This window comes from Mytilus edulis, chromosome 3, assembly GCF_963676685.1.
Source record: "Mytilus edulis chromosome 3, xbMytEdul2.2, whole genome shotgun sequence".
NCBI classification, from domain to species: domain Eukaryota; kingdom Metazoa; phylum Mollusca; class Bivalvia; order Mytilida; family Mytilidae; genus Mytilus; species Mytilus edulis.
This window is the reverse complement of record NC_092346.1, coordinates 105026858-105053364: the sequence shown is the minus strand read 5'-3', so window position 1 is coordinate 105053364 and position 26507 is coordinate 105026858. Positions and strand designations below refer to the sequence as shown.

General features: G+C 33.3%; 2 protein-coding genes across 2 annotated transcripts; one reads left to right on the top strand and one right to left on the bottom strand.

Moving 5' to 3' along the window:
- The first annotated feature begins 7961 nt into the window (after positions 1-7961).
- On the top strand, positions 7962-10725 carry LOC139518089 (uncharacterized). The gene is made up of 2 exons (XM_071309754.1): positions 7962-9448; positions 10031-10725. Exons 1-2 carry the CDS (start codon positions 8669-8671, stop codon positions 10238-10240), a joined length of 990 nt encoding a protein of 329 aa, XP_071165855.1. The 5' UTR covers positions 7962-8668; the 3' UTR covers positions 10241-10725.
- A 2935-nt stretch (positions 10726-13660) lies between these two features.
- Positions 13661-19885, bottom strand: LOC139518090 (uncharacterized). The gene is made up of 2 exons (XM_071309755.1): positions 19776-19885; positions 13661-17056 (listed from the first exon to the last, which is right to left on the bottom strand). The coding sequence occupies exons 1-2, from the start codon at positions 19860-19862 to the stop codon at positions 14993-14995; spliced, it is 2151 nt and encodes a 716-aa protein (XP_071165856.1). The 5' UTR covers positions 19863-19885; the 3' UTR covers positions 13661-14992.
- Positions 19886-26507: the final 6622 nt, after the last annotated feature.

Sequence of the window (26507 nt, the reverse complement as noted above, 5' to 3'; positions counted from 1 at the left end):
TCAATGCATACTCGAGTTATTTTTTCAAATACATAAGCAAGAAGTTTGATTGACACTCATTCATAATCGACGGCGAATAATAACAACAATTATAGTATAAAGTCATGTTGCTGAAGTGGATATAAGTTAGAAAAATCAAGAAATGGCACGTCCAGTCCATGTTTTTTGTTAAGTTTTTTTTCTTGTTTTGTATGAAACTGATCAGTTTAGTCCTTTTCATCAGATTTTTAAGGCCTGTTCTTATTTTGTACTGTCACACCACTTTCCCAGGTAAGGGAGCTGTTTGCGAGTTCAAACATATTTAATCCCGACACTTTCTCTATGTACATGACCTGAGCTTTTGATTTTTTTTAAAGGCAACCTTACGGCCCCAACAACGATAAAAACACGCGACATGATAAAAATGAAACATTTTAAATAAGAAAACTAAAGGCCTGATTTATATATAAAAAAAAATACGAAAATCAATATGATAGACATGAACCAACGGAAACCACTGAACTAGTTGGCTCTTGACAAGCGCATTGAAAACTTAATTCCCCTTAACTGAGGCAAATGTGTGGCAGCACAACATAAGAACTAACTGTCAAAATCAGTTTAAAAGGGTTTACTCATTAGGTCGATACAAAGCAGCAAAACATCAAAAACATAGACTGGGTTAGGCAGGTTATTTATCCATCCTTCTTACAATAAAAAAGACACTTAGAACAAATTGCGTCAGTGATGGATACCCCATATATTTTGTATTTCTTACTGTAAACGAGCTTCTAATTGATGCATTATGAAATATAATTTGAAGGGTGTCACATATGGAGACGGGTCTACTAAGCTTTCAGGAATACATGTACTCACCATCAGACATTGTTAAGGTTTGTGTTCATTGGTCATTATTGTTCTGTGTTTTGTTTTTATAAAATATGGATCTTTGATCCCAAGCTTAACCAATTGAGTATGCTTGGGTTGCTGAACCAATTTTTACAATAGGATTGAACTTTTAAAGATACAAGTAGGAGTGAAGCTAGCCTTAATATCAAGTTGAATTCAATATCATTTTTTTTTGGAAATGCCTGCAGAAACTCAGGTATATAACAATTGTTTTCCAAGTGACCCTTTGTTTGATATCTACCAAGGACTTTATCAGACTTTTAATACATTAACGTTATAAAACGTACAAAGACATGTTGACTCTCCTGAAGACACGTAGTTACTAGGACAGGATTCATAGCGACCTGTAAAGTTCATTATTCAAATCAGTCATTATAACATCGTAAGGTTGATTTTCTATGCACTTTATTATATCGCCTGGTATTTCTTTATCATAAGAAATCCAATCAACAAGGTATAATTTATTTGAGAATTAATTCACCGTGTGCATTATTGTCAAACAGTCAAACAGACAACGTAAAGAAAATAAGCTTTCAAGGGACAGATAATGCACGGTCAGTGTATTAAAGTCGATGATTTAAAGTCAGATATGGAGACCATATTTCCGTGTATGTCAAATGAATAATGATAATTTCAAAATTGGCAGATGCCAAAACTAATCGTATAGTTCACAGGCATGCTGTCAACAGAAAAGCGTATATACTTTGCACATAATTAACATTTTGATTATTAAGTGATTTTCAATTTTTTTTGCAGCACACGCTGGATCAATCTCTTGGTGAATTTTTAACAATATCAAGAATATATAATTGCTTGGCAAAACATGGTATATTTTCTGAAATGATTAGGAAAATGTTTTTTCAAAGCATATATTATCTGTATCGGTTAATGAATTTAATTTGCCTTGACTCCTTGTGCACCTCAAGGTGCGGTAAAGGGGATAAAACACATAACATTTATACATGTATTATAATCTTCAAATTCTATTGAAATGAAATTTGAAAAGTAAAGTTGGATTCAACATACGTTGGCTTATTTTTTTCTACAGTTACATACCCAAACTGAAAAATGATTGTATATTGTTTATTGATATTACCGAAAAAAAAGTATGAAAGATATGCATTCGAATTATACAGATCTGCACAACAACACAACAAAGAACTGACCAGGAAGTTTTTTTTATCGGACTTGTATTTGCTATTTGTTTATCGACGAGTGCCTCTTGATAGCCACTGTTATTTAGTGGTCGTTTTTTGCTCTATTTTTCTTTTGTACATAAACCACACCGTGGGTTTTCTCTTTTGAATTGCTTTATGTTTGTCGAATATCTTTTTTCAAAATTCCTTACCACCGACATAGATTACCTTAGCCGTATGTGACACACATTTTTGGAATTTTGGGTTCGAAATACTCTTCAACCTTTTACTTGTCCCAGACATAGATTACCTAGGCCGTATTTGGCACAAATGTTTGGAGTTTTGGGTCCTCAATGCTCTTCAAGTTTGTTCTTGTTTGGTTTTATAACTATTTCGATTTGAGCGTCACCGATGAGTCTAATGAAGACGAAACGCGCGTCTTGCGTATTAAATTGTAATCATGGTATCTTTGATAACTATTCACCCCACTGTTTGGATGCCACTGCTGGTGGATGTTTCATTCCCGAGGGAATCACCAGCCCAGTAGTCGGCAATTCTGTCTTGACATGAAAATCAATTATTTGGTCATTCTTATAAATTTCCTTTTTTCGAAAACTAAGGATTTTCTTATCCCAGACATAGAAATAACCTAGCCATATTTGGCACAAATGTTTGGAGTTTTGGGTCCTCAATGCTCTTCAAGTTTGTTCTTGTTTGGTTTTATAACTATTTCGATTTGAGCGTCACCGATGAGTCTAATGAAAACGAAACGCGCGTCTTGCGTATTAAATTATAATCATGGTATCTTTGATAAATATTCACCCAACTGTTTCGATGCAACTGCTGGTGGATGTTTCATCCTCGAGGGAATCACCAGCCAGTAGTCATCACTTTGGGCATCTGGCGTATAAATTATAATCCTGGTATCTATGATAACTTTTTACGTAAAGCCAATAAAGTTGTATGCTAAAATTAATGCCTATATGAATGTGAGACAAAATCTAAGATTGCTTTTGAACTTTAATGTCCTTGAAATGAGATTGGAAGGTATGTACGTATGTAGTTGTTTTTACATCAAATTAGAATATTTTCAATGTATACGAAACACCTAATGTTTTATTTGGTATGATACCATTGGATTACACATACAACATGAATTCATTTTATATATGACTGAAGTTTTCATATCTTAGCATTTTAAAAATATCTATTCATGAATTGGTCTATTCAATGCACTTTAATTGAGATTAAAAAGAAAAAAGGATGCAATATAAAAAAATCTCGCATTTTCAGATTCATTTTATATTTTTTATCTGCATTTTACCTACCTTTAACAATATTTATCAACTCGGAAACAGAAATGGTGAATAGTAAAAATTCCATATCAGTCTTTTTTAAATTCAAAATTTTACGAGGTCTATGGTCTGTTTAAAATTACTACAAATGACTCATATAAGTCTCTTTTCAATTTGTAAATTTTATAGACCACTGATTTCAAATAGTTGAATTTAAATGAATCCACTTTTAACAAACAAGAACTCTGAAATAAAAGCTTTTTGCAGAGTGAATGAAATCAATTATATACATATGATTGAAATAATGATCCATAATTTAAAGATAAACAACGATAAGGTCCATCTGTAAGCAATGATTTTTTGTTTTGTTTCAGAATGGATGAATGATGTACATTAAGTATAACCAAATTTTCCTTAGAGTTATCCTATACCTGGGTGTAAAATGCCCTAATGGTTTGCAAAGCCACATTTAAAAAAAAAATTGAAGGGAAATAATCTTATCAATGATACTTGTGTCATCACAGGAGAGCAGATTACTTGACTAGTGTTTAGGAACGTAAAGTTCATCAGCAGTTGCAGTGACCCATCAATTATAAAACGTCAATATATACACATGGAAAAAAGTATTGCAACACATTGATTTTTTAAAACTTCAAATATCAGCATCTTATTTTGGACGGAATATGATAAAATATTTGTAATATAATATTGAAAGGTAGTTAATGATAACATTGGCATTAAAACGAACAAACGATTTATGAAAAAAAATGTTTTATCTAACAAAAAAAATTATAACAAAATGTACAAAAAAAAAATGTATTTTACAACTTTTACTTGTGGTCGAACTTTACAATGTCAGACATTTAAAAATTAATCTTTAAATAAAAATTAGTACTTTGTGCACAGCCTCGATTCAAACGGTTAACCGCATATTAAAGTCTTCTGATTCCTGCCATAAGTCGGCTTATTTGTTGCTAGGGTAGCAGCAACCGTTCCTGACGAAGGGTATTGTTTATTTCATGACGTATTTCAACTGTGGTGTCCTTTCGTGCACTTTAGGCGCAAAAATGTCCCATATATGCTTGATATGGCTACGATCGGGCCACAGAAGATAACCCGAATTCCATCGGAACAATGGATCTTCCTCCACGAAGCTAATTTAATTTATGATGACCATCACTCTCTTTTTAAGATTGTATTGTTTGCATTGGGTTTCCTTCTGACCAACCTTCATTATGCTTGATTTTCCCTTGGAGATGTTATAGGGGGTCTTCATGAGCTTGGAAGGTTTTTAACATCGTTTGTTGCCTGATTTTAATTCTCAAACGACTTACAGTGGAATGCTGATGACCAACAATACGTGCAATTGTCAGAACGACATACCTACTTTTCCTTTGTTAATTATCTGCCATCTAGCTGCAGTTATGAGTTGTAGATGACCAATTAAAAAGTGTCAATCACAAAACTTTATAAACTTGGTTATTTAAAGTGTTGAAAACAATGAGGATAAACACATCTGTTTTATTGTTTACGAGTATAATAGCTGCATGTGCAGATAATAACTTATCGAGTCGATGTTTATTGATTAAACTCAGTTGATATTGAAATAATGTTAAACTAGTTCTATTTCAACAAATTATATCACCAAAAAAAAGAGTGTTTTTTTTTTTAATTTTAATTTAAATTTGGTGTTGCAATACTTTTTTCCATGTGTATATATACAAGTATCAATTTGCTACACTGAACGCATATTTTTTATACATTAAAGTCATCGGTGCATCCGGAATCGAAACACTTATAAGTCACCATTAAAACAAATTTTGAAGAGCATTTAAAAATAAAAATATCGGAAACGTTGCGCTTAATAAAAAATATATAATGGTCATTTATTAATCTATTAATAGTAAACCTGAAGAAATTGACCATATCAAGAATTTTTCATTTCAAACAAGAGTTTGGAATTGACCCTATTGTTATAAAACTCATCAAGGATACAATGCGTTAAGTCTTGTACATTATACGAGCAATTCTGCTGCATGATACTTATCAGTTGCGTTAGAATTACAACGATAGAAAGGCAGACAGACTTAAAAGGTCAATAGTCAAAACTGACAAACAAAAAGTAAACAGTAAAAGTCAAAGTAATTTCTTTTCAAATACCAATACCAGTATACGTTGAATGTAATACGTTAATAAAATGTGGACATTATTTGTTCAAAATATACTTTGACAGTGGTACACTTGTAAATCTGCGATCTTATCCCTTACTGCGCACTAACTTAATGTAGGTAATCTGCGTATATATGTCTCTTGCGTTTTCATTTCAAAATCAACAAAGTAGCAAATCACTACTAAATTTGTGTTTGACTGATTTCATAGATAATGGTTCTTAAATACAAATCCCGTGTTGTATAGTTTAACGATGTGTTCCACATGAATACCAACAGACTTCCTTATTATAGTACCTATAGTATGTTATTTTATTTTTCAATCTCAAATCGACGTCTTGAAATATAAAAACAATTATATTCATTTTATTGCCATATGATAATATATTTGATCAGAAGATTGTCAATTAAATTTCAATACATAATAACTCTCAACAAAAAATGAAGTAACAAAAAACCTAACACAAATGTTAATTCAAAAAGGGAAATCCCCCAAAATGTGTAGCTCTGAATGATGTTTATACTTTTGATTATATATTCACTCATGCAATTATTTTTATACACACGCGGATTTCGCTTTGCATTAAAATAAACTTTTATTTGGCGTATCTGAATGTTTTTGTTATTGAAAAGTGATCAACCTCGTTTCATTTATAATTTTAAAATACGATTTCTGATCACATGCCATGAATCTGTTATTAGTAATAAAACCGGATGACTTGGAAAGGGAAGATATTGAGGGTGTCCACCTGAAATCTAAAACTGATGCCATTTATTCTGACAATTTTTTTCAAGTAAATTCTCTGAATACATATGTGGGTTAGGATTTATACTTATCTGTACTAAGTCAGGAATATGACATTCTTGCCATTCGTTTTTTATTTGTTTTCATGTGTTTTGTCATTTGAATTTGCCATGTGATTATGAACTTTTAGATTAGATTTTCTCTGGGTTCAATATTTTTGTGATTTAACTTTTTATCACGTAAGCAAGTTTAGGAATTTGAGTAAGTGAAAGATTCATACCGGTTTCTATGATGACTTTATTTACAACCACTGGATTGATGCCAACGCTGGTGGAGTTTCAATTCCCCGAGGGTATTACGTGCCCAGAAGTCAGCACTTCTGTGTTGACTTGAGTTATGATTGATTTGGTCATATTTATAAATTAACTGTGTACAAAACTTTTGAATTTTTGAATTACTAAGGCTTTTCTACATAAGGAATAGATAATTCTTATCTGTATTTGGCAAACCGTTTAGTAAGTTTGGTCCTCAATGCTCTTCAACTTCGTACTTAATTTGGCCTTTTTTGCTTTTTTGGATATGAGCGTCACTGATGAGCGTTTGGCGTAATAACAAAATGTCATCCTGGTATCTATGATGAGTTTATTTATATACATAACATTTTCATCACAGTTTTGAAATTAAATGTATTTCGTTAAATCACGAAGTTTTACAATTCTAAGTTGAACTACTCAAAACACTCACAGTTAAATGGATCGATTTTCCAAGCTGACTCGCTCTTTAAGGACCGCAATAATGCTGTAACAATATTTTTTTTCATTTTCAATCTTGATGTGTTCATTCATGGTTCACATTTTGATGTATCGATATATAACTGACAGAAACTACGTTTTTTACATGCCTTTTTTGTTCCTGTTTGTTATATATATATTTTTTTTGTTAAAAGTGATTAAGTTTATATTTTTTTTAATAAAGATACTGAGTTCCGAAGAAAATTCAAAAAGGAAAGTCCATTTTTAAATGGAAAAAGATTATAAAACAATGTTGACTGCTGTACCCCTATTGACATTTTAGCATTATGTGTCTGTTTTGTTTTATTCAATCATCGTTGTCTACAAAGGTTGAATCCACCATTTTATACAAAGTCAGGAATACGACAATTATTTCCATTTGTTTGATGTGTTTGAACATTTGATTTTGCAATTTGATCAAGGTTCTTTTTAGCCGAATTTCTGCTGTTTCATTTGAGTGTTTATTCAAAGCAAGATAACTATTTATCATGGGTTACGGTAGATGTAAATACAATTATCACTTCAATGGAATTTAGACGTATCTTTACTGACTTTGGTCCTCAACTGCTTTAAAAGCGGGGTAATTGGTGCTCTTTTGAATACCCACAGCTTGTCGATAATATTTCTTTACAAAACGTGCGTATATGTTACCAAGGTACGGAAACCCATAGGGGACCTAAAAAAAAAAAATTATTTCGTTATCTCAATATAAATATCGTTATTTCGATATAATTAAATCGTTATTTCGATATAATTAAATCGTTATCTCGATATATTTATATCGTTATCTCGATATTTAATTTATTTCGTTATCTCGATATAATTATATCGTTATCTCGATATTTAAATCGTTATATCGATATATTTATTTCGTTATCTCGATATAATTACATCGTTATCTCGATATATTTATTTCGTTATCTCGATATAATTATATCGTTATCTCGATATATTTATTTCGTTATCTCGATATAATTAAATCGTTATTTCGATATATTTATTTCGTTATTTCGATTTAATTATATCGTTATAACGATATTTATTGTTTTTCTTGATAAATTGACTTAAGTCACGTGTTATATACCAACATGGCGTCTGGGAATGAACAGGTAGAACCGAACGTGAGCATTGTTTCATATTGGTTTTTGACTTTGTTTAATTAATTTTGTCTGTTGTTGGCCAACTTAGATTGGAAACCACCATTTTTTATACAGCCTAATGGGACTAGATATTTGAAAACAGAACCAAGGTCCTGTTAACAACTGTTATCATTATTCAAAAGGCAAAGTCCATATATATTTACAAGGCAGAAACATAATAAGAACACGAAAAGCTAAAACGAAAGCAAAACCCCACAGATAACTAAACATAAATGGGCAAATAGTACTCACCAAAAAAAAATTAACCAGAAGCATGAACTAAAACTATTTTTTCTTGTTTTGTGACTTTCTGTGGGAAATTGATGAGACGGAGAGCCTAAAGTATTACTTTCATTCAATAATTTAAAAATACATCACTGTATATTGCACAAAAATACGGACTTTTAAGAGGAATTTACTAGGTAGATCTATGAAACCATTATAAACTATCATAATAATTTGCGTTTTCTTTGCAGAAGGTTTTCCGTCTTGTGGAGAATTATTTCTACATGAATTTACCATACAAAGACATTGTAGAAGTTTTATTGTTAAACCATGGCATTTCTTTGTCTTTACGCCATCTAAAAAGGATTCTACGGAACATGCACTTGTCTCGAAGGAAGGAATATACGGATTTACGTACGGTAATAAATTTTGTAGAATCAGATGTAGAATCAAACGGTTCACACGGATATAGATGGATGTATAATAAATGTGTCCTACATGGATTGAAAGTAACCAGAGAAAGTATTAGACACATTCTTAAACTAGTTGAACCTAGAGGAGTAGAAATGAGGTCAAAGAATCGCTTAATCAGAAGAAAATATTTCAGCCAAGGCCCCAACTATTGCTGGCATATTGATGCATACGATAAACTCAAACCATATGGCCTATGTATTAACGGTTGTGTAGATGGCTTCTCGAGAAAAATGATGTGGGTTAAAGTAGGAAAAACTAGCAGCGATCCAAAAGTCATAGCAAAATACTTTATTGAGGCTATACAGAATGCAGGTGGGTATCCTTATCATATGAGGGGTGATATGGGTACCGAAAATGGCACAGTTGCAGCAATGCAGAATTTTTTATCAAGAAACGAAAGAAATGAAGATTCATTCATTTATGGAAAAAGTACTTTAAACACTCGAATAGAGTCTTGGTGGGCAATTCTACGCAAACAATGTACAGGGAAATGGGTAAAAGAAATGAAGGATCTTAGAGATACTGGGAATTTTACTGGCAATAAACTTGATGTTAATCTAGTACAGTTTTGCTGCATGAAGTTACTACAGGTATGTTATTCATCTTCACATGAAATCCTTCATCGAGGTATTGTGTTGGAGATGTATGGGTCACGGGTATGGCGGTAGGGTATGTGTGTGGTGGTGGTGGAGGTTCAACCTTGAATATCTTTCTGAGCAGGTTGGTTTGTTTTTCTGGTTGCATTACTCATTAACTTTGGTTAGGATTTGAAATTTGCTGAAATTATATTTATTATTGAGTCTAAACATGTTTTCTGCTCAAATTAACAATGATCATCCATCTCTGTAAAATTTTGAAAAAATGCACGTGAATGTTTTTTCACTTGGCCAGAATGAAAGGAATACAAGTCATTATAATCACGAAATGTCAATAAAATATAATCAGTCTTATGTCAAATTAATGTACCATTGCTGTCTTTCCAGTAAGGTCATACTTATTATATTTTATGTTTAGGACATTTTCTGACAAAATTCATAGTTTGAGGATTCATGAAAATAAAAAAAATAATAAAAAACTACGGTCTCAGCATTATCAAGCATTTTGCTCCTCGTCCGCGTCGCATTTGTAGAAGTGCAGTGGATAGTATACATGTGTCAATGATTATTTTTCAGGCTGAACTCGAAGAAACAGCATTGGTGTGGGATATGCATCGTATCAGGCGAAGTCGTTCAAACCTTCCTGATGATCGTCCAATAGCTCTTTACTTACTACCCGAATTATGGGCATCAGCAGATTATGTACAAAGTATTTCGGATGATGAGTTGGAGATTTGTAAATCGGAATGCGCACATGACGACCTTTTTCCATGTGAGGAAGAGTAATTTGAACTTGGTTGTTTGTACATGAGGGCTAATCAAGTAGATCCTCCGACAAATATAAACGAATGCAAAGCTCTTTACTTAGGTCTTCGTCAATGGTTACTTAGTCATTTGTGAATCATATTTGACATCACACAATTATTGAGTGTTTATCCGTAAAACGCAGGATATTTATGGATTTGTGAATATTTATGTTTGATAATGAACTATGTTGATATCATTACATAATCATTAAGCCTCGAGGATAGATAGATATCTGAAGGACAATGATAAAAAAAATTAATAAACAAAATACAATTCTCAGATAAATCTTCATTTTACGAATTCCAAAGTTTGAAGCACGTCGTCTTCTGTTCAACGTATTTTGCGAAAAAAAACTTATCATTTAACATTGTTTAATTAAATTGTATGATGTATATAATATTCATAATATTTTAAGCATTTGCAAAACTAAGTTATGCAATCTCAAGAAATCTTTCCAGTTGACATTGTGTTTTTGTTTGATGTATTTCTATTTGTATCCATCTGATGAGTTAAACCTTTTTCAACTGATTTTTATGGTTCGTTCTTATGTTGTACTGTTACACCACTGTCCCAGGTTAGGGGAGGGTTGGGATCTCGCTAACATGTTTAACCCCGCCACATTCTGTATGTATGTGCCTGTCCCAAGTCAGGGGCCTGTAATTCAGTGGTTGTCGTTTGTTGCTGTGTTACATATTTGTTTTTCGTTCATTTTTTTGTACATTAAGTAGGCCGTTAGTTTTCTAGTTTGAGTTGTTTTACATTTGTGATTTCGGGGCCTTTTATAGCTGACTATGCGGTATGGGCTTTGCTCATTGTTGAAGGCCGTACGGTGACCTATAGCTGTTAATTTCTGAGTCATTTGGTCTTTTGTGGCGAGTTGTCTCATTGGCAATCATACCATATCATCTTCTTTTTTATATTTATATGTTGGTTTGTGTTTTGTTGCACCTAATCTGAAGAATCACATGAGCCTCAGCCAATGCCATCATCATGCATCCGTCTTCCGTCCATTAACCGTTTAGTTTAAAAATCTTCTTTGGAACCACTATGGGTATTCTGGCATATAGTGTTACCCTTGTCCGTCCGCCCGTCCGTACGTACATCCACCAGGGGACTTTGAACATTCTGTTTGGTCGATTTTCAAGAGTTTTCTATAACTACTGAATTGATTTGATTGAATCTTATTATAAGTAAATATGTTCTTACCAAAGTCCTTAACAAGTGTTGTTACTTTTTGAGCCGATCCGAAATTCAAACTGTCTGGCCACTAGCGGTGGTCAAAATTTGCATTGAAACCCTATGGAAAACCACATTTGCATCTCCCTTTTTGAGAATCACTAATCAGAATCGAACCAAACTTGATAAAGGTCCTACACAAGTGTCGTTACTTTGTAGTGGATTCGTTAAACAAAAGTGCACACGCTGAAATGTCTCGCCTGCTTTACTAACCATGATTGGTTTAATGGTGATGGTCCTAATGATAAAGTTTCACTACAAGTATCACATAAACTTAAAATTATCAATGATCCATGAAAATGAGGTCAAGGTCAGATGAACCCTGCCAGACAGACATGTACATATTACAATCATTCCATACACCAAACATAGTTGACCTATTGCTTATAGTATACAAGAAAAAGACCAAACCATGAAAACTTAACATTGACCAATGAACCATGAAAATGAGGTCAAGGTCAGATGAAACCTGCCAGACTGACATGTACCCGTTACAGTCATTCCATACACCACATATGGTTGACCTACTGCTTATAGTATTTGAGAAACGGACCTAATCACGTAACTTTAACCTTCATCACTGATCCATGAAATGAGGTCCAGATCAGGCGAAACTTGTCTGACAGACATGAAAACGTTGCAATGAACCCATATACCAAATATGGTTATCCTATTACTCATAATAAGTGAGAAATTCATATGACAAAAATTTTTTTTTTTCAAGCAGTCGCTGAACCATGAAAATGAGGTCAGGGACAAAGGACATATGACAGACGGAAACTTCGTAACATAAGGTATATGCATACAAGATATGAAGCACACAGGTCTTCTGAAATATAAAGCTTTAAACAAATAGTTAACGCCACCTGATAGTAATACCTATGTCTCGCATACTGCGACTTTCGTCGCAGGCGAGACAAAAATTGCAAATAAGGGGCCATAGCTCTTAAACAAGTTTTTCGATCAACCTGAACTTAAATTTCGGCAGAGGCAAATCATTATGACTGATTGTACAGATCAATTTTACCCTCTGCTAGAATATCTCTGATATCTGTATAAGTTTTTGACTTATTTGCAAAGAAGGTGCCATAACCCCATAGTCTATTTCAGCCATGGTGGACAAAAATCCCTTCAGGGGTTTCAGAATAGGAGATTTTTAAAGAAAAGTGAACCGGGACGACGGACAGAAGGTGATGGCAACAGCTCGCCCTACATTTTAGGTAGGTGAGCTAAGTATAGGTTTCACCATGAGTGACGGTTGAATATCGAGAAATATCAACACGAGTTATGTAATTTCAACGAAGTAACAAACGAGCCCCTGGCGATGAAAAATTTTGTCCTGCATTTTTTTGTTGTTGTAATCTCTGTCCTGCATTTTTATTTTTCACTCTATTCGGTCCTGCCTTTTTTTAAATTAGTTTATCCTGACTTTTTTTTTACATAAATTGTCATCCTGACTTTTTTTTACTCAAAACTCCTGTCCTGCCTTTTTTTCAAATTTCATCCTAGCCCCCCCCCCCCCCCTTTAAAAATCAAATGGTAGCTCCCTAACTAAAAATTCGAGCTTCATTTTAAATTATTTCCAATGTTCTCCAAAAGAAGATGAAAATGACGTGTCTCAAAGTGTTTCAATCCAAACTCTGACCTTTGCTGGTGGCCATTTTGAATTTCGGATCGGTCCAAAAAGTAACATTTTTGAGGATTTCAGTAGAAACTATGTTGTTAGTTCCAGTTCCAGTTCTTTCAATGGTTTGTGAAAAAAAAAGATTCTTCAAAATTGACCAATCAAAATCTGCCAGTTTTGATATTTTAAGTTATTTGTAAAAACAGGTGTTGGACTCAGATGGTCTATTTAAGCCATGGCAGCTATGTTTTTTAACAAATCAAAATAATGGATGCAATTTTAAAAGTTAAGATACTCTGAGGAGCATCTGGACAAAGTTTGGAAAATCATGTCAGTGGTTTCAGAGAAGATTTTTTCAAAGAAAAGTAACGAACGACGAACACAACAGTGTATCAATAGCTCACCCTTCCTTATATTTAGGTGATCATGAGCTAATAAGGTGCACAATGACATCGTGTTCTGAAGATGTTGTGTTTGCCAGCTTTCATTTGTTTATTCTGACCAACACTAATTGGTAACTGAAAAATCATAAAAAGAAAGTTTTTCAAACTTTTATTAATCTTACTAAAATACTACGTTAGTTACATGTATAACTAATCAGTGGAGTCAAAAGTCTTGACAAATATGATATTCTTTACAGATCTTCAGGATTGTGGAAAGGCTCACACCTCATAGGAAATAAAAGAAATGTGTCTCTGGTCATTGACACCTCTGTCACGCAAGAAAGAGATGCCCAACAAATCTCTGAACAGCATTCTACATAAAATTAAAAGTTCTGATCAATTTTTAATATAGGTGTATTATAATTAAACTTTTGAAGTAAGATCAAATAATCCTTTTTCTAAAAAAACAACACATTTCATGCTTGTCTCAGCAGTTAAATTGTGTAAAATATTCTTCAACAAACACAATAGTCATTTTGATCGTGTACAAAATACATGTAATAGTCAAATATTCAAACATCTCTTGTATGTCATATTTATCATACATGTAAACATAAAAATAACTGTATTAATTAAAACAAATACCAATTGCAATCTAAGTCATTGTATTTCTGACAGATAACAAAGAAGCATTGCCTGGCATAGTAAATAAAAATGTCATATGACATGTCTTGTCATTTTGTGTTAACATAACATGTGGTTACAGCTAATAGTTCTATACTGACAAAGATTATTTGAACAAATTCCCTTTGCTCACAACAAATTAAAAAATACAATCCTGGTAACTGAGTTGACATTGCCTACCAGACAAAAAAAAAGCACAAGCTAAACAGCATATTTTAAGGTCAACTCTTTTAAAGCCAACGGTATAAATTTGCAAGGTGATTGATTTATTTCTATGTAAACACGTTTACTATTTACCTACAATACTTTTTGAGATATTATCACAAAGCTGCTCTTAAATAAAAATTGATTTTTCAAGATAATAAATTATTTCTATGGTAGTAACTGAAATTCGCCTGTACATGTTTGTAGATCATTTATTAATAATTAACAATTTTGCTATTTATTTATTTATCATCATTTGTATTATAGTCTTATAATGACCAATAGTAATAGAAACTGTGAAAAAAGGTTTTCTTGATTAAAAACCCTTACACCACTCAGTGTGATTACACTAAAATTTTGTAGGATGTAGATCTTGTTTTTATGAACATTTTGCACTTCCCTCTATTTTACATGTAATTCGCAAAATAATATCCCTGAACTGCAAAATTAGTTTTTTAATGTCAAGGTTGTGAAAATCTAATATTCAAGTAGGCCCTATAACTTAAGATTTTTTTTTATCATTTGGTCTTAACTAATAGTGTAAGCTTCAAAATCAAACTGCTCATTCTTCCAATCCCAATCCATAACATTTAAAGTTACTTATACATAGTCCATATCCCACACCCTTCTTTCAAATATGTTTAAAAAATCTTCTCTTAAGTCTGCAGCAGATTCGTATGATGTTGGCAACCTTAATATGTTTCCACAAGTTTGGGCTGTTGGTCTTCGCTGCAATCCAGACAATTTTGTAAATTCTACCAATATTATGTCACAGCTAAGATTAGCACCAGTACAAAACCTCATAAAGCTATGCACATCCTTGTCATCCAATCCCTTAACAAATTTTTTCAGGTACCCTGCAGTTACTTGCCCTTTGAAATCTAATGACTCCGGAAAGGTCAAAGATTTCAATATCTTGTTGACAGTTGGACACATCTCAAGGTACATTTTGCTAAGTGTCTCTTGATTCCAATGAAGTCTTGTCTGAAATACACTCTTCCAGCAATCAGTAACAAACTTAGGTTGTTGTATGATTTCTTTGTGAGCTATCTCCTGAATAATGTTCTTAATGTTATCTTGGCTTGGATACTTTTTACAATCATATGTCTCAAGAACATCAATAAGATCTCCTAAATCACTGTCTTGAAAGTGATTGAAAGCTTTTTCTAATGCGACCCTATCAGTCTTTGGCACAAATCGAAAAAATGCATCAACTAGGTTGGCATATGGTACTCCAAACAAGGCATCTTCGAAACATGCTTTGCAGATTTGTACAGGGAAATAATTAACTGTCTTAAACCCATTCACAAGAATGTATGCAATAGCTGTCCATTCTTCTTGCTGCATGTCATGCCTTAAAATAGGCACTTTAATGTCAGCTCCTTCACAGCACTTCATGTAGAAGAGTTCCCAGAACTCACAGAACACATCTTTTAAAAAACCTTCTCCAGTTCCTCTTTCATCATGGCCGTTTGCATTAACTCTGATTACTCTACATTTGGAAAAATCCATTTCTCCTGTTTTAAACAGATTAATCATTTCTATAAATAGGTTACTCTTATGAATTCTTACAATATCCTGTTTTCTAACATCTTCTAACTCTGTAACAGGTAATGCAATACCTGTTGTAATGGTCTGCTCATGTCCCCCTGTAGCTGATGTGTTTGATTGTGGTGCACTGCCTGCTGACGATTCATTGTGTGGTAAAGTTTCATCAACAGAGTCTAGGTATGTTGATAACTCTGAAGGTGGTAAATTATCTACTGCTGCATTTAAGGACTGTAATAACTGGTAATGGTCATTTTCCTGTGGACAAAAAATTATACCTTCGTCATCTGATGCAATTTTCAGAGTCACAATCTGATTTATTGAGGATGAAGGTTTAGGTAAGGGAGTACTAGTACCAGGATTTCCTGTGTCAGGTAATGTAGACATTGATATGCTTCTTTGCAAGTTTCTAGTATATAAGATGTCAGGTAAATCTTCATCTTCCTCCAATTCCAACTGACTTTCATCTATGGCTTGTTCTAGTATTGAAGTTGTTCTTTTCTTTGTATAAAGATAATATCTCAGTTGACGAGATCCTGTTTCGTCATACAAATCTGCAACTGTGCAATCTTCTTCGATAGACTCTCCCATGAAATTTCGTATTTCAAAATCAAACTCTGTTACCATTCCCTTTTTGGACTTCCCATTTCTAAAAAACAATTTCTTCCCATGTTCCATTATATCGTTTGGAAGCCAAGATTTTGGAGCAGATACATGTCTGGCTCCTCCCCCATTTGGGGTTTTCACTTGGTGATAAGCATTGTCATCATATTCATAATCAAACCATCCTATTTCAATTTTTCTGACTGCCTTTTTTGCATTTGAATTGCCCCGAAGTTTTTCACTTCTGTTGCTGTGCAGCTGAAATCCATCTGTCTTCTTGGATTTTTTTCTTGTGCCTTTTTTGTCACCTTCACCTTCTTCCTCACTATCTGAGGACTTTTCTTTTCCCATCTTTCTCCTCAGTTTTTTAAATAGAGAATCACTTCGTTGGTTTTTATGTTCCCTTTTCATTAGATCTTTAAAGTATCTCCTGGCAGCATAAATGTCCCCGTATGCTGGTATATAAGTATGTAACTGTTCATCTGACATCGCTAAAAATGTCTGGGGATCCATCTGAAATATTACAGTAAATTGATTTGTTAAGCAGCATTATTAAGAGTCACTACACTCAATTTAGAGACCTGAGAATTTTAATGAGATTACACCAGAAGCTGGAATACTGACAAAGTCACAGAGGGTCCTGCGCCACAATTACAAAAATTTAAAAGGTGTACATAGAAAACAAAAGGGTATGGAGTAAATGTACATGGGTCAAAATCGCACACAACACACATATTATATAAATAAAAAATTATCAATGAATAGGGCTTTTATTCCTGTTCGTCATCTTGACAGTTGATGTAGGGTCTTCAACAATGAACGAATCGTTCATACCCTACAACAAGGTAAAGACAGTCTCTAGCGTCTACTTAAGAGGTACTATTGATAAAAATAAACCACGGTTCACCTTCTTGCTCCCCACCAGCCTCAGAGTGCCAACTTGTGCGATGCTTGTGTACGACATTTCTCCAGTGATACAAGAAAAGTGCAGTAATTTTGAACGGCATCAATCGCTGCTAAAATATGCTTTGAAGTTACACATGTAGGGAGCAGTCAATGAATTGCATAATTTATAATTACAGGCAAGATTTTTCAACCCATATTTATCATACATTGCCCAACAAAATACCAATACATATAATACATGTACATGTACATCTAAATATGACGATTATCAACAGATCCTCAATGTGGGGCCCTAATGAAGACAGAATGTGTCCATGAGTCACAGATGCCCTGCTTAAACTAGAAAATGTGTCTATGAGCCACAGGATGTCCCTCCTGTTATTGATAAATATATGAGCATCAAAAGTAGGTAGGAATGACCAAATTCTTAGTGAACCCAGATGTACTACCTACGATCTATTTCTTGACAAAATATCATTGCATGGTCTACCATGTATAGTAGCTGAGTTTGTTGCTAAATGTCCAGTCACAAATATTCCATGCATAATCAGGACAAGAACCTAGTGAAACATTTAACAGGTATAATGACTAGAGGCTCCAAGGACTCTTCATCGCTAACTGTGAAATGGCCGCCATTTTGAAAATCGACAGTTCAATGACAAAAAATACAACAACCATTTTTCGTCTAAATCTGATGCCAATTTTTGTTTTTTTACGAGGGCCATTTTGAATCTCTTTTATACTGATTTCCATGAAAATTGGATCATCTTTGGATTTTTTATGAATTCATTTGACTTTTGGATAGCTGCCATTTTGAAATGGCGGCCATGTTGAAACGTCCAGAAAATTTCTCCGCCTTCTCTTGATGATCTGAACTATTTGTAATTTAAACTATTAAAGGCTCAAGCTGTCACAGTTTTCAAGATAAATGATCAAATATGATGAAAATTTGGAAAAACTGCAAATAAAGGGACACAACTCCTTGACCGGTTTTCTGTTGACCTAAAAATTTCGGCTTTATAGGTAGATCTAAATGTGCTGATCAATTTTACTCAACCCTGTTACCGTTTTTAACTTATTTGCAAAAAACGTGGGTCAGACCCTGTGGTCTTTTTGTAGCGGGTGACCATAAGTTTCACAAACTTGGTATTAAAAGGTTATCATATTGATAAAAATTACCAAATTTGAAACAATGCCTTCAGGGGTTTCAGAGAAGAATGATGGACAGACGGATGACGGATGCAAGGTGAACGCAAAAGCTCACCCAGACTTTTAATGAGGTGATCCAAAAAATTATATCAATTGTCGCTTCTGGGAAAAAACACAGGGAAACAACTAGCAAATGGTTGTGCCCGTAGGGACATAGATGCCCCCCCTAGTTGAACCCAATATACAGTGTAACTCTGTACGTTGAAGGCTGATATGGATCGACAGTTGCTCTTTGACACAATCATCATTGTGGATAGACAAATTGTATTGAATACAGGAGCGCAAAAGAAAATGGCTGCTGGCAACTAATTTTCCTTGTGGCTATTCAACACAATATACCATGTTAACCTTACAAACCAAATATCATTCAAATTCATGGCTTGTAACAAATGTTTGTCATCACCAATCAACTCAGAAAACTGTGTTTACTTAATATATACCAAATATTGTTAAAATCTGCCAAAGATCAATTTTAGTGGGAAAATGGCTGCCATTTAACCAGGAGGAAAATTACGCAAAAATCTGAAAAGTGCTTACAACGCACAACTTACCATGGCAAGGTCATATACCAAATATCAATTCATTCCGACCAATAATTGCTGAGACAAATGCTACAAAAAATTGTTTTATATAGCATTATGCAAAATTTCAATGTTCCGTCAAACAGGAAGTGGACAGCTGCTGGGTCTGACAATTACTTTCAGCGTACAACTCATCATGTCAAAGTCACATACCACAAATCAAATCATTCTATTGAATAGAAACAGAGAAATCTGTGAAGAAAGTTTCGGGAGGGACATACGGACATGGCAAAAACTTGACAATGTGTCAATGCATATGTGTGGGGGCATAATAAAAAGCTTCAAAATCAAAGGGAGCTTCCTCAAGTATGTCTAAGTTAATCGTATGTGTATATGTTTTTAATTTAATATCAGTCAAGCCATGTATACTGTAGGAAACACAGACAGACAGGTGAACTGACAAACATTTACTGGTAACTATAGGGCAGTGATCATGGTGATTATGTTTGGTTATTGCTATATTTTCATGGTCGGCCATTAATATTAAAGTATGGAATAAATTGATTACGACATTGACCTTGAACTACAATACTAACCTTCTCCTCTTTTAATCTCTGTATGTACTTTTTTTCCACATTTCTTCTTTCAAAGAAATCAACCACAACATCCAGGTTGTCATCCATGTCTAACTACAAGAGACAATAAAGTGTACTCATTCTCACAAAATATTGACCAGTTGTACATTGTTTGAATTTCAAACTTGATCTGTTAAGGACCGGTCAAAATTTCTCAAGGCATGGGACAGTGCAAAACATAAATGAACTATAAAAAAAGTTGAAGTCCCACGGTTATACAAATGAAGACATTGCACTTATTTTATATGTTATATTTGTCCCAGATATTGCTGATATCAACCTATAGTACATGTATAAGTTTTATAAAAATCTGGCAAGAATTGTACCCGTGAGAGCGCGAACGAAGCCATTTTCCATAAGTTTAATACTTCCAACCGGTATATAAACTCTTTTAAAAAAAGTCAATCGTCCACCATTTTAAAACTTGTCCAAGATATTGCTGATATTAACCTATAGTATGAGTTTTATAAAAATCTGGCAAGAATTGTACCCCTGAGAGTGCTAACAAGACCGGACGGACGGATGCCCGATATTTCCATGCCCCCAGCAACACTTTACGCAGGGGACAAAAAGTTGATGTCCCATTCTGTTTTTTCAACAAAATAAGTTGGAGTCCCATGTACATGTTAGTTCATATAGTATAAACTGTCCTTCAAACCATTGAGCCAGACAGGCATACATCATTCAAATACTACTGACATGTGGTGTAATGACAATGCTTTTAAATGTGTTCCACCGTTGTTGAAGAAAGCCATGTTATACAAGACAAGTAACTTGATAAAGCGTTATGTCAAGCAGTTTGCTGTCATATTTTATGTAAATCCAAATTGAATTAAACAAGAGGCTCTCAAGAGCCTGAATCGCTCACATGGTAAACAATGCCTTCGGCCATGTTTTTTGACGAAATAGAAAATAAAACACAAACTTTATTTTATACACCCTACTGATCATTCAAATGAAGTTTGTAAAAGACTTATTTGTAAATCTAACTTTGCTGAACATTATTGCTGTTTACAGTTTATCTCTATCTATAATAATATTCAAGATAATAACGGCCATGTTTTTTGACGGATCAAAAATCGAAGCACACACTTTGTGCAGGATAATCTAAGGAACTATCATGCTAAGTTTCATCCAAATCCATTCAGTAGTTTCAGAGGAGAAGATTTTTTAAAGTTAGCAAATATGATGAACAAATTGTGAAAAATTGTCATTAAAGGACATTTACCCCTTAAGGGGTCAATTGACAATTTTGGTCATATTAACCTATTTGTAGATCTTACTTTGCTGATCATTTTTGCTGTTTACAGTTTATCTTCATCTATAATAATATTCAAGATAATGACCAAAAACTGCAAAATTTCCTTAAAATTACCAATAAAGTGGCAGCAACCCAACAATGGTTTGTTTGATTCATCTGAAAATTTCTGGGCTGATAGATCTTGACCTAATGAACATTTTCACCCCATGTCAGATTTGCTCTAAATGCTTCCATTTTTGAGATATAAGCCAAAAACTGCATTTGACCCCTATGTTCTATTTTAAGTAACGGCGGCCATGTTTCTTGACGGATCAAAAATCGAAGCACACACTTTGTGCAGGATAATCTAAGGAACAATCATTTTAAGTTTCATTCAAATCCATTCAGTAGTTTCAGAGGAGAAGATGTTTGAAAAATTGTTAACGACGACAGACGACGACGACGACGACGGACGCCAAGTGATGAGAAAAGCTCACATGGCCTTTTAGGCCAGGTGAGCTAAAAACTTATAGAAATTTTTAAAGTTGACCATCGAAAAATTTCGTCTGAACTGAAAACTGTAGCTTTTTTTTACCTATAAATTAAAACATTAAATTTGACAGCAATGAACCTACATGTAATACATTTGTACCTAATAACTTTGGAATTTGTAAGATTAGTATATAAATGAGATAGCTGTCATGTTTTATGAAAATCCAAGTTGTTTTGAAAAGAGTTATGGTAATTTTTAAAGGTGACCATTTGAATTATGTTAGAACTGAAAAGTCTAGCTTTTTCACAAATTTATTTAAATCTTTAACTTGACAGCAATAAACTAAATACCAAATCAATTTGGAATTAGTAAGAATAGTGTAAACTTGAATTAGCTGTCATGTTTTATGAAAATACAAGTTGAGTTAAAAAAGTTATAAAAAATTTTAAGGTGACATCTGAATTTAGTTCGACCTGAAAAATCTAGCTTTTTTCATGTATTGAAATCAACATTAAATTTGACAGCAATAAACAAAATACCAAATCATTTTGGGAATAAGTAACATTAGTATATAAATGAGATAGCTGTCATGTTTTATAAAAATAAAAGTTGATTTGAAAAAGTCAAGTATTTTTTTAAAGGTGACCATCTGAATTTTGGCCAAACTGAAAATTTTTGCTTTTTTTCACCTATTAATCAAAACATTAAGTTTGACAACAATAAACCAAATACCAAATAACTTTGCAATTTGTAAGATAAATATATAAATGAGATGGATGTCATGTTTTATAAAAAATCAAGTTGAATTAAAAAAGTTATACATTTTTTAAAGGTGTCCATTTGAATGTAGTCCGAACTGAAAAATCTAACTTTTTTCACATATTTTTATAAAAAAAGGCTAAACATTAAATTTGAAAGCAATAAACCAAATATCAAATAACTTTGGAATTTGTGAGAATAGTATAAACATGAGATAGCTGTCGTGTTTTATGAAAATCAAAGTCTATTTGAAAAAGTTAAAGAATTTTTTAAAGATGACCATCTGAAGTTTGTATGAGCTTTTTTCACCTACAAATGTATTACTAGTAATTAAAAAGTGAAAAAAATTAAAAAAAGGTTTATGTTGAAATAAAGAATAAAGTGGAATTTTGACTTTAATATTAAAAATGTTCTGTCCAAATTAATTTTTTTAATAAATTATTTTGTCCTTTTCCAACATGAAAAAGATGAAATCATGTCATGTTTATACCCGTGATGAGCATGATAAGAGTTGTTTACATTTCATGTGTTCCAATCATCAAAGCCAGTTTGGAAATGTTTCAAAACAACATGAAATAAATATATGTGGAAGCACAGCCAAAAAAAAGTGCTAGTAATTCACACTATTTTTATAAATTGCCATAACTCGAAAAATCAACAGACCAAAATGAAATTGGAACTTGCATCACTTGATCTGTAACTTATCATGGCAAAGCAATGTACCAAATATAAAATAAATATCTGCAAGCACAAAGACAAAAAGTATGGAAAACTGTCAGATAATATTCACTATATTTCTTAGTCAAAGGGCCATAACTCAGTGACAAAACAACCGACCAAAACAAAATGCAAACTTGATCTGTAACTTAATTGTCATGGCAATTACGTACTGTACCAATGTGAAATAAATATCTGCAACCACATAAAAAAAATGTGGAAAACTAATTTGCAGGACTGAGGGACAGAATGCAAACCTAAAGTCCTCTTCAACTTCATCAACTGAAAAGGAAGTCCCTGTATACTGTGCTTTTTTAACACCACAAATCTGGGGTGTTCAGTAAAAACAGTGAATATACCCAAATTTTGTTGACTACAAAATGTACCTTTTTAATAGTGCATATTAGGAAAAAAAGTGTTTAGGGTCAATGCTTTAAAATATGGTAAAGGACCAGCAATATTTTACCCAAGACTATTGGCTACAAATACAGTTTTTTCCCCAAGAACAGTGACCGTTTGGAACTCTTTACCAGCAACAGTAGCTGAGGCTCACTTCTTGGTATTCTTCAAGAGGGAGCTTTCAACACTTTCTTTCTAGTCTGTTCAGTCCCCCATTTGCCAAGTAGGTCAAATGGTGGACTTGAGCTGTACATGTGCCGGCAGGGATTATTTCCCTGGTAGTGGTACCGCCATGGAAGCCGGATTGGTTCAGGCCAGATGAACGAAAAGCAAATGGGTACCCCCTTTTTTATTTATTTTACTTTAGTACTTTATTTCTATCATACTTTAAGGACCAAGGCTCCGTGTTGAATACCGTACTCTGACCTATAATGGTTAACTTTTACAAATTGTGACTTGGATGGAGAGTTGTCTCATTGGCACTCATACCACATCTTCCTATATCTATTTATACTTGCTTTATATATTTTTGGTTTTATCTTATAAAACTAAAAAGTACTCAATTTCTTGCACCCACCGGAAGAGTCGAGTATTGACGGGGTTTTGTTACAATTTGTCGGGTTTACTATCCATACCAACCTTTTCGGGGTTCGTATGGATTGCAAACCCGGCAAATTGTAAGAAACCCCTGTGCCCGTCAGCCTGTGGTTAAACGTACAATGACAATGTAGATGTAGACTAGAACACATCTTTTTACTTTTTAGAATTGTTTATAGATATGCCCAAAACGCCCCTAAAATAGCTTGTCCTTTATCACATACCAGATGAATAGGTTACTTCTATCTATATGTTGCCCAACGTAATATTAAGATAGCTTTTAGGTTATTGGAATTTTCTGGTAACTTACAACTAAGTCCTGTGCTGCATGCACTAAAAGGGGAACGAAACGGACATAAATTTAGATGGGTCAACTCGGCTCTAAACCTATCGGACCGTCACCCCTTTGATTACAATTGAACCCTATAGGTGTCTTACCTAGGTGTAACCAATATGACCATAATTATGACTGTTAACAAAGAGATACGTCTCGCCTATTGCAAATTGTCCGTGAGGCGCATTCAGTGGCGGATTGAGAGGGTGCGTAGTGGACCTTTTACTTTGAAAAAAAATATGAATTTTTGCCAAGTCTTCATATTTTGTAAATTTTATACCCGGCCAAAATTTTTGCGCCTTCCCGACTACGACTCAGCCGATATCGGGTATCGGGATGATAACCGGGCCGATATGGATTTATACAATATATTTAAATAATCTATAAATATCACAAACTTTAGCATTGAATTTGCATTGAAAACACCAGTCAATGGACCGTGACTGCGGGGTCATAGGCGTAAAATCATCATGTATCCGAAATATACTACCGAATACTAATGCAACTACATAAAAAATATTATGATCTAGTATCAGTGGTTCATGTGTAACTTCAGCTAAATCATAAACGTGAAAATTGTGAACGCTGCCGCTGACGCCGTCGGAAAAACAATATCTAAGTCTCATGCATTCTTTGTTTAATTTATTTACATGTGTATGTAGAATTTAATAGTATTTAAATATAAATCTAAGTGACAAAACCCTACCCTAGCTTATTTAGTAGATAATACATTTAATACAGAAACAGTGCTCACTTTTAGTTGAACAAGATGGGGATTTCCACGGTGTTTAAGACCTTGTTTCGATATCTGGTTCAACTGTTTGTGGCCTATTTTCAATGACACAAATATATTTTCAAATCATAACAATTTTGAAATAATAACCATATTGACAATTCTATTTTGATGTCCTACATTTTGACTTGGACAGAACCTTAATACTTAGCAGACCTTTTTGGACCAAAGTCCTGTTACTTCACGATTCCTGTATTGCGAATCATAAATAGAATCATTTAATATAGTATATACATGCCGAACATTCACAAAGATAAAGAAAAATACTTTTACTTGTGATAAGTCAACAAATCGATATAAACAAATACAAAAATCACACTCACGTTCGGTTCCTCTTCATTCCTAGACGGCATGCTGGAATAAACACGTGACGCGTCAATTTATCAAGATAAACAAAATAAATATCGATATAACGATATAATTATTTCGAGATAACGAAATAAATATATCGATATAACGATATAAATATCGAGATAACGATGTAATTATATCGAGATAACGAAATAAATATATCGATATTACGATATAATTATATCGAGATAACGAAATAAATATATCGAGATAACGATGTAATTATATCGAGATAACGAAATAAATATATCGATATAACGATTTAAATATCGAGATAACGATATAATTATATCGAGATAGCGAAATAAATTAAATATCGAGATAACGATATAAATATATCGAGATAACGATGTAATTATATCGAAATAACGATTTAATTATATCGAAATAACGATATTTATATTGAGATAACGAAATAATTTTTTTTTTTTAGGTCCCCTATGGGCTTCCGTACCAAGGTGAGTAATTGAAGCATCATCAGGTCGTATTTCCCGTTTTTCATTCAGAATAAGGCTGTAAATGATTGCAAAAAAAGAAATGCAGATTGTTTGAATTTGAATTTGATTGAATACAAAAAACATTTTGTTTGAGTTTGATAAGATTATCTGAACGTTTAGGAAAAAGTGTCGAAAAGCCTTCCTTACAATCGAATGCATAAAACCATGGAAAGCACGTAATTTATCTTCAACCTCCAGAGATTCAATCAAGACATAATGGTTTTTCTAGTGTCCGATATTTTATTACAAAAGTTAATATTTTTTTATATTTTAGGCAGGAAACGTATGCTCATTATTTTATTTCATATACCTGACGAAATCACGCAAAACATTTCATTGTGAGTGTCATCAATAAATTTAAAAATACCAAAGACAATATAAACATTACATGTTTTATCAAGATAACCAGTAATACCATGTTCCATTGACAGATACACAGATAATTAGAAACAACAAATACATCAAAGATTGTCTATATACATTGGAATGAAGGTCGTATGAAATGTAAAAATC

Bases quoted from the DNA above. Each gene is read 5' to 3' on its own strand.
- LOC139518089 (XM_071309754.1), top strand. From the start codon at position 8,669: ATGAATTTACCATACAAAGACATTGTAGAAGTTTTATTGTTAAACCAT. The intron at 9,449-10,030 runs GTATGTTATTCA...ATTATTTTTCAG, and splicing joins GCTGCATGAAGTTACTACAG to GCTGAACTCGAAGAAACAGC.
- LOC139518090 (XM_071309755.1), bottom strand. From the start codon at position 19,862: ATGGATGACAACCTGGATGTTGTGGTTGATTTCTTTGAAAGAAGAAAT. The intron at 17,057-19,775 runs GTTAGTATTGTA...GTAATATTTCAG, and splicing joins AGAGATTAAAAGAGGAGAAG to ATGGATCCCCAGACATTTTT.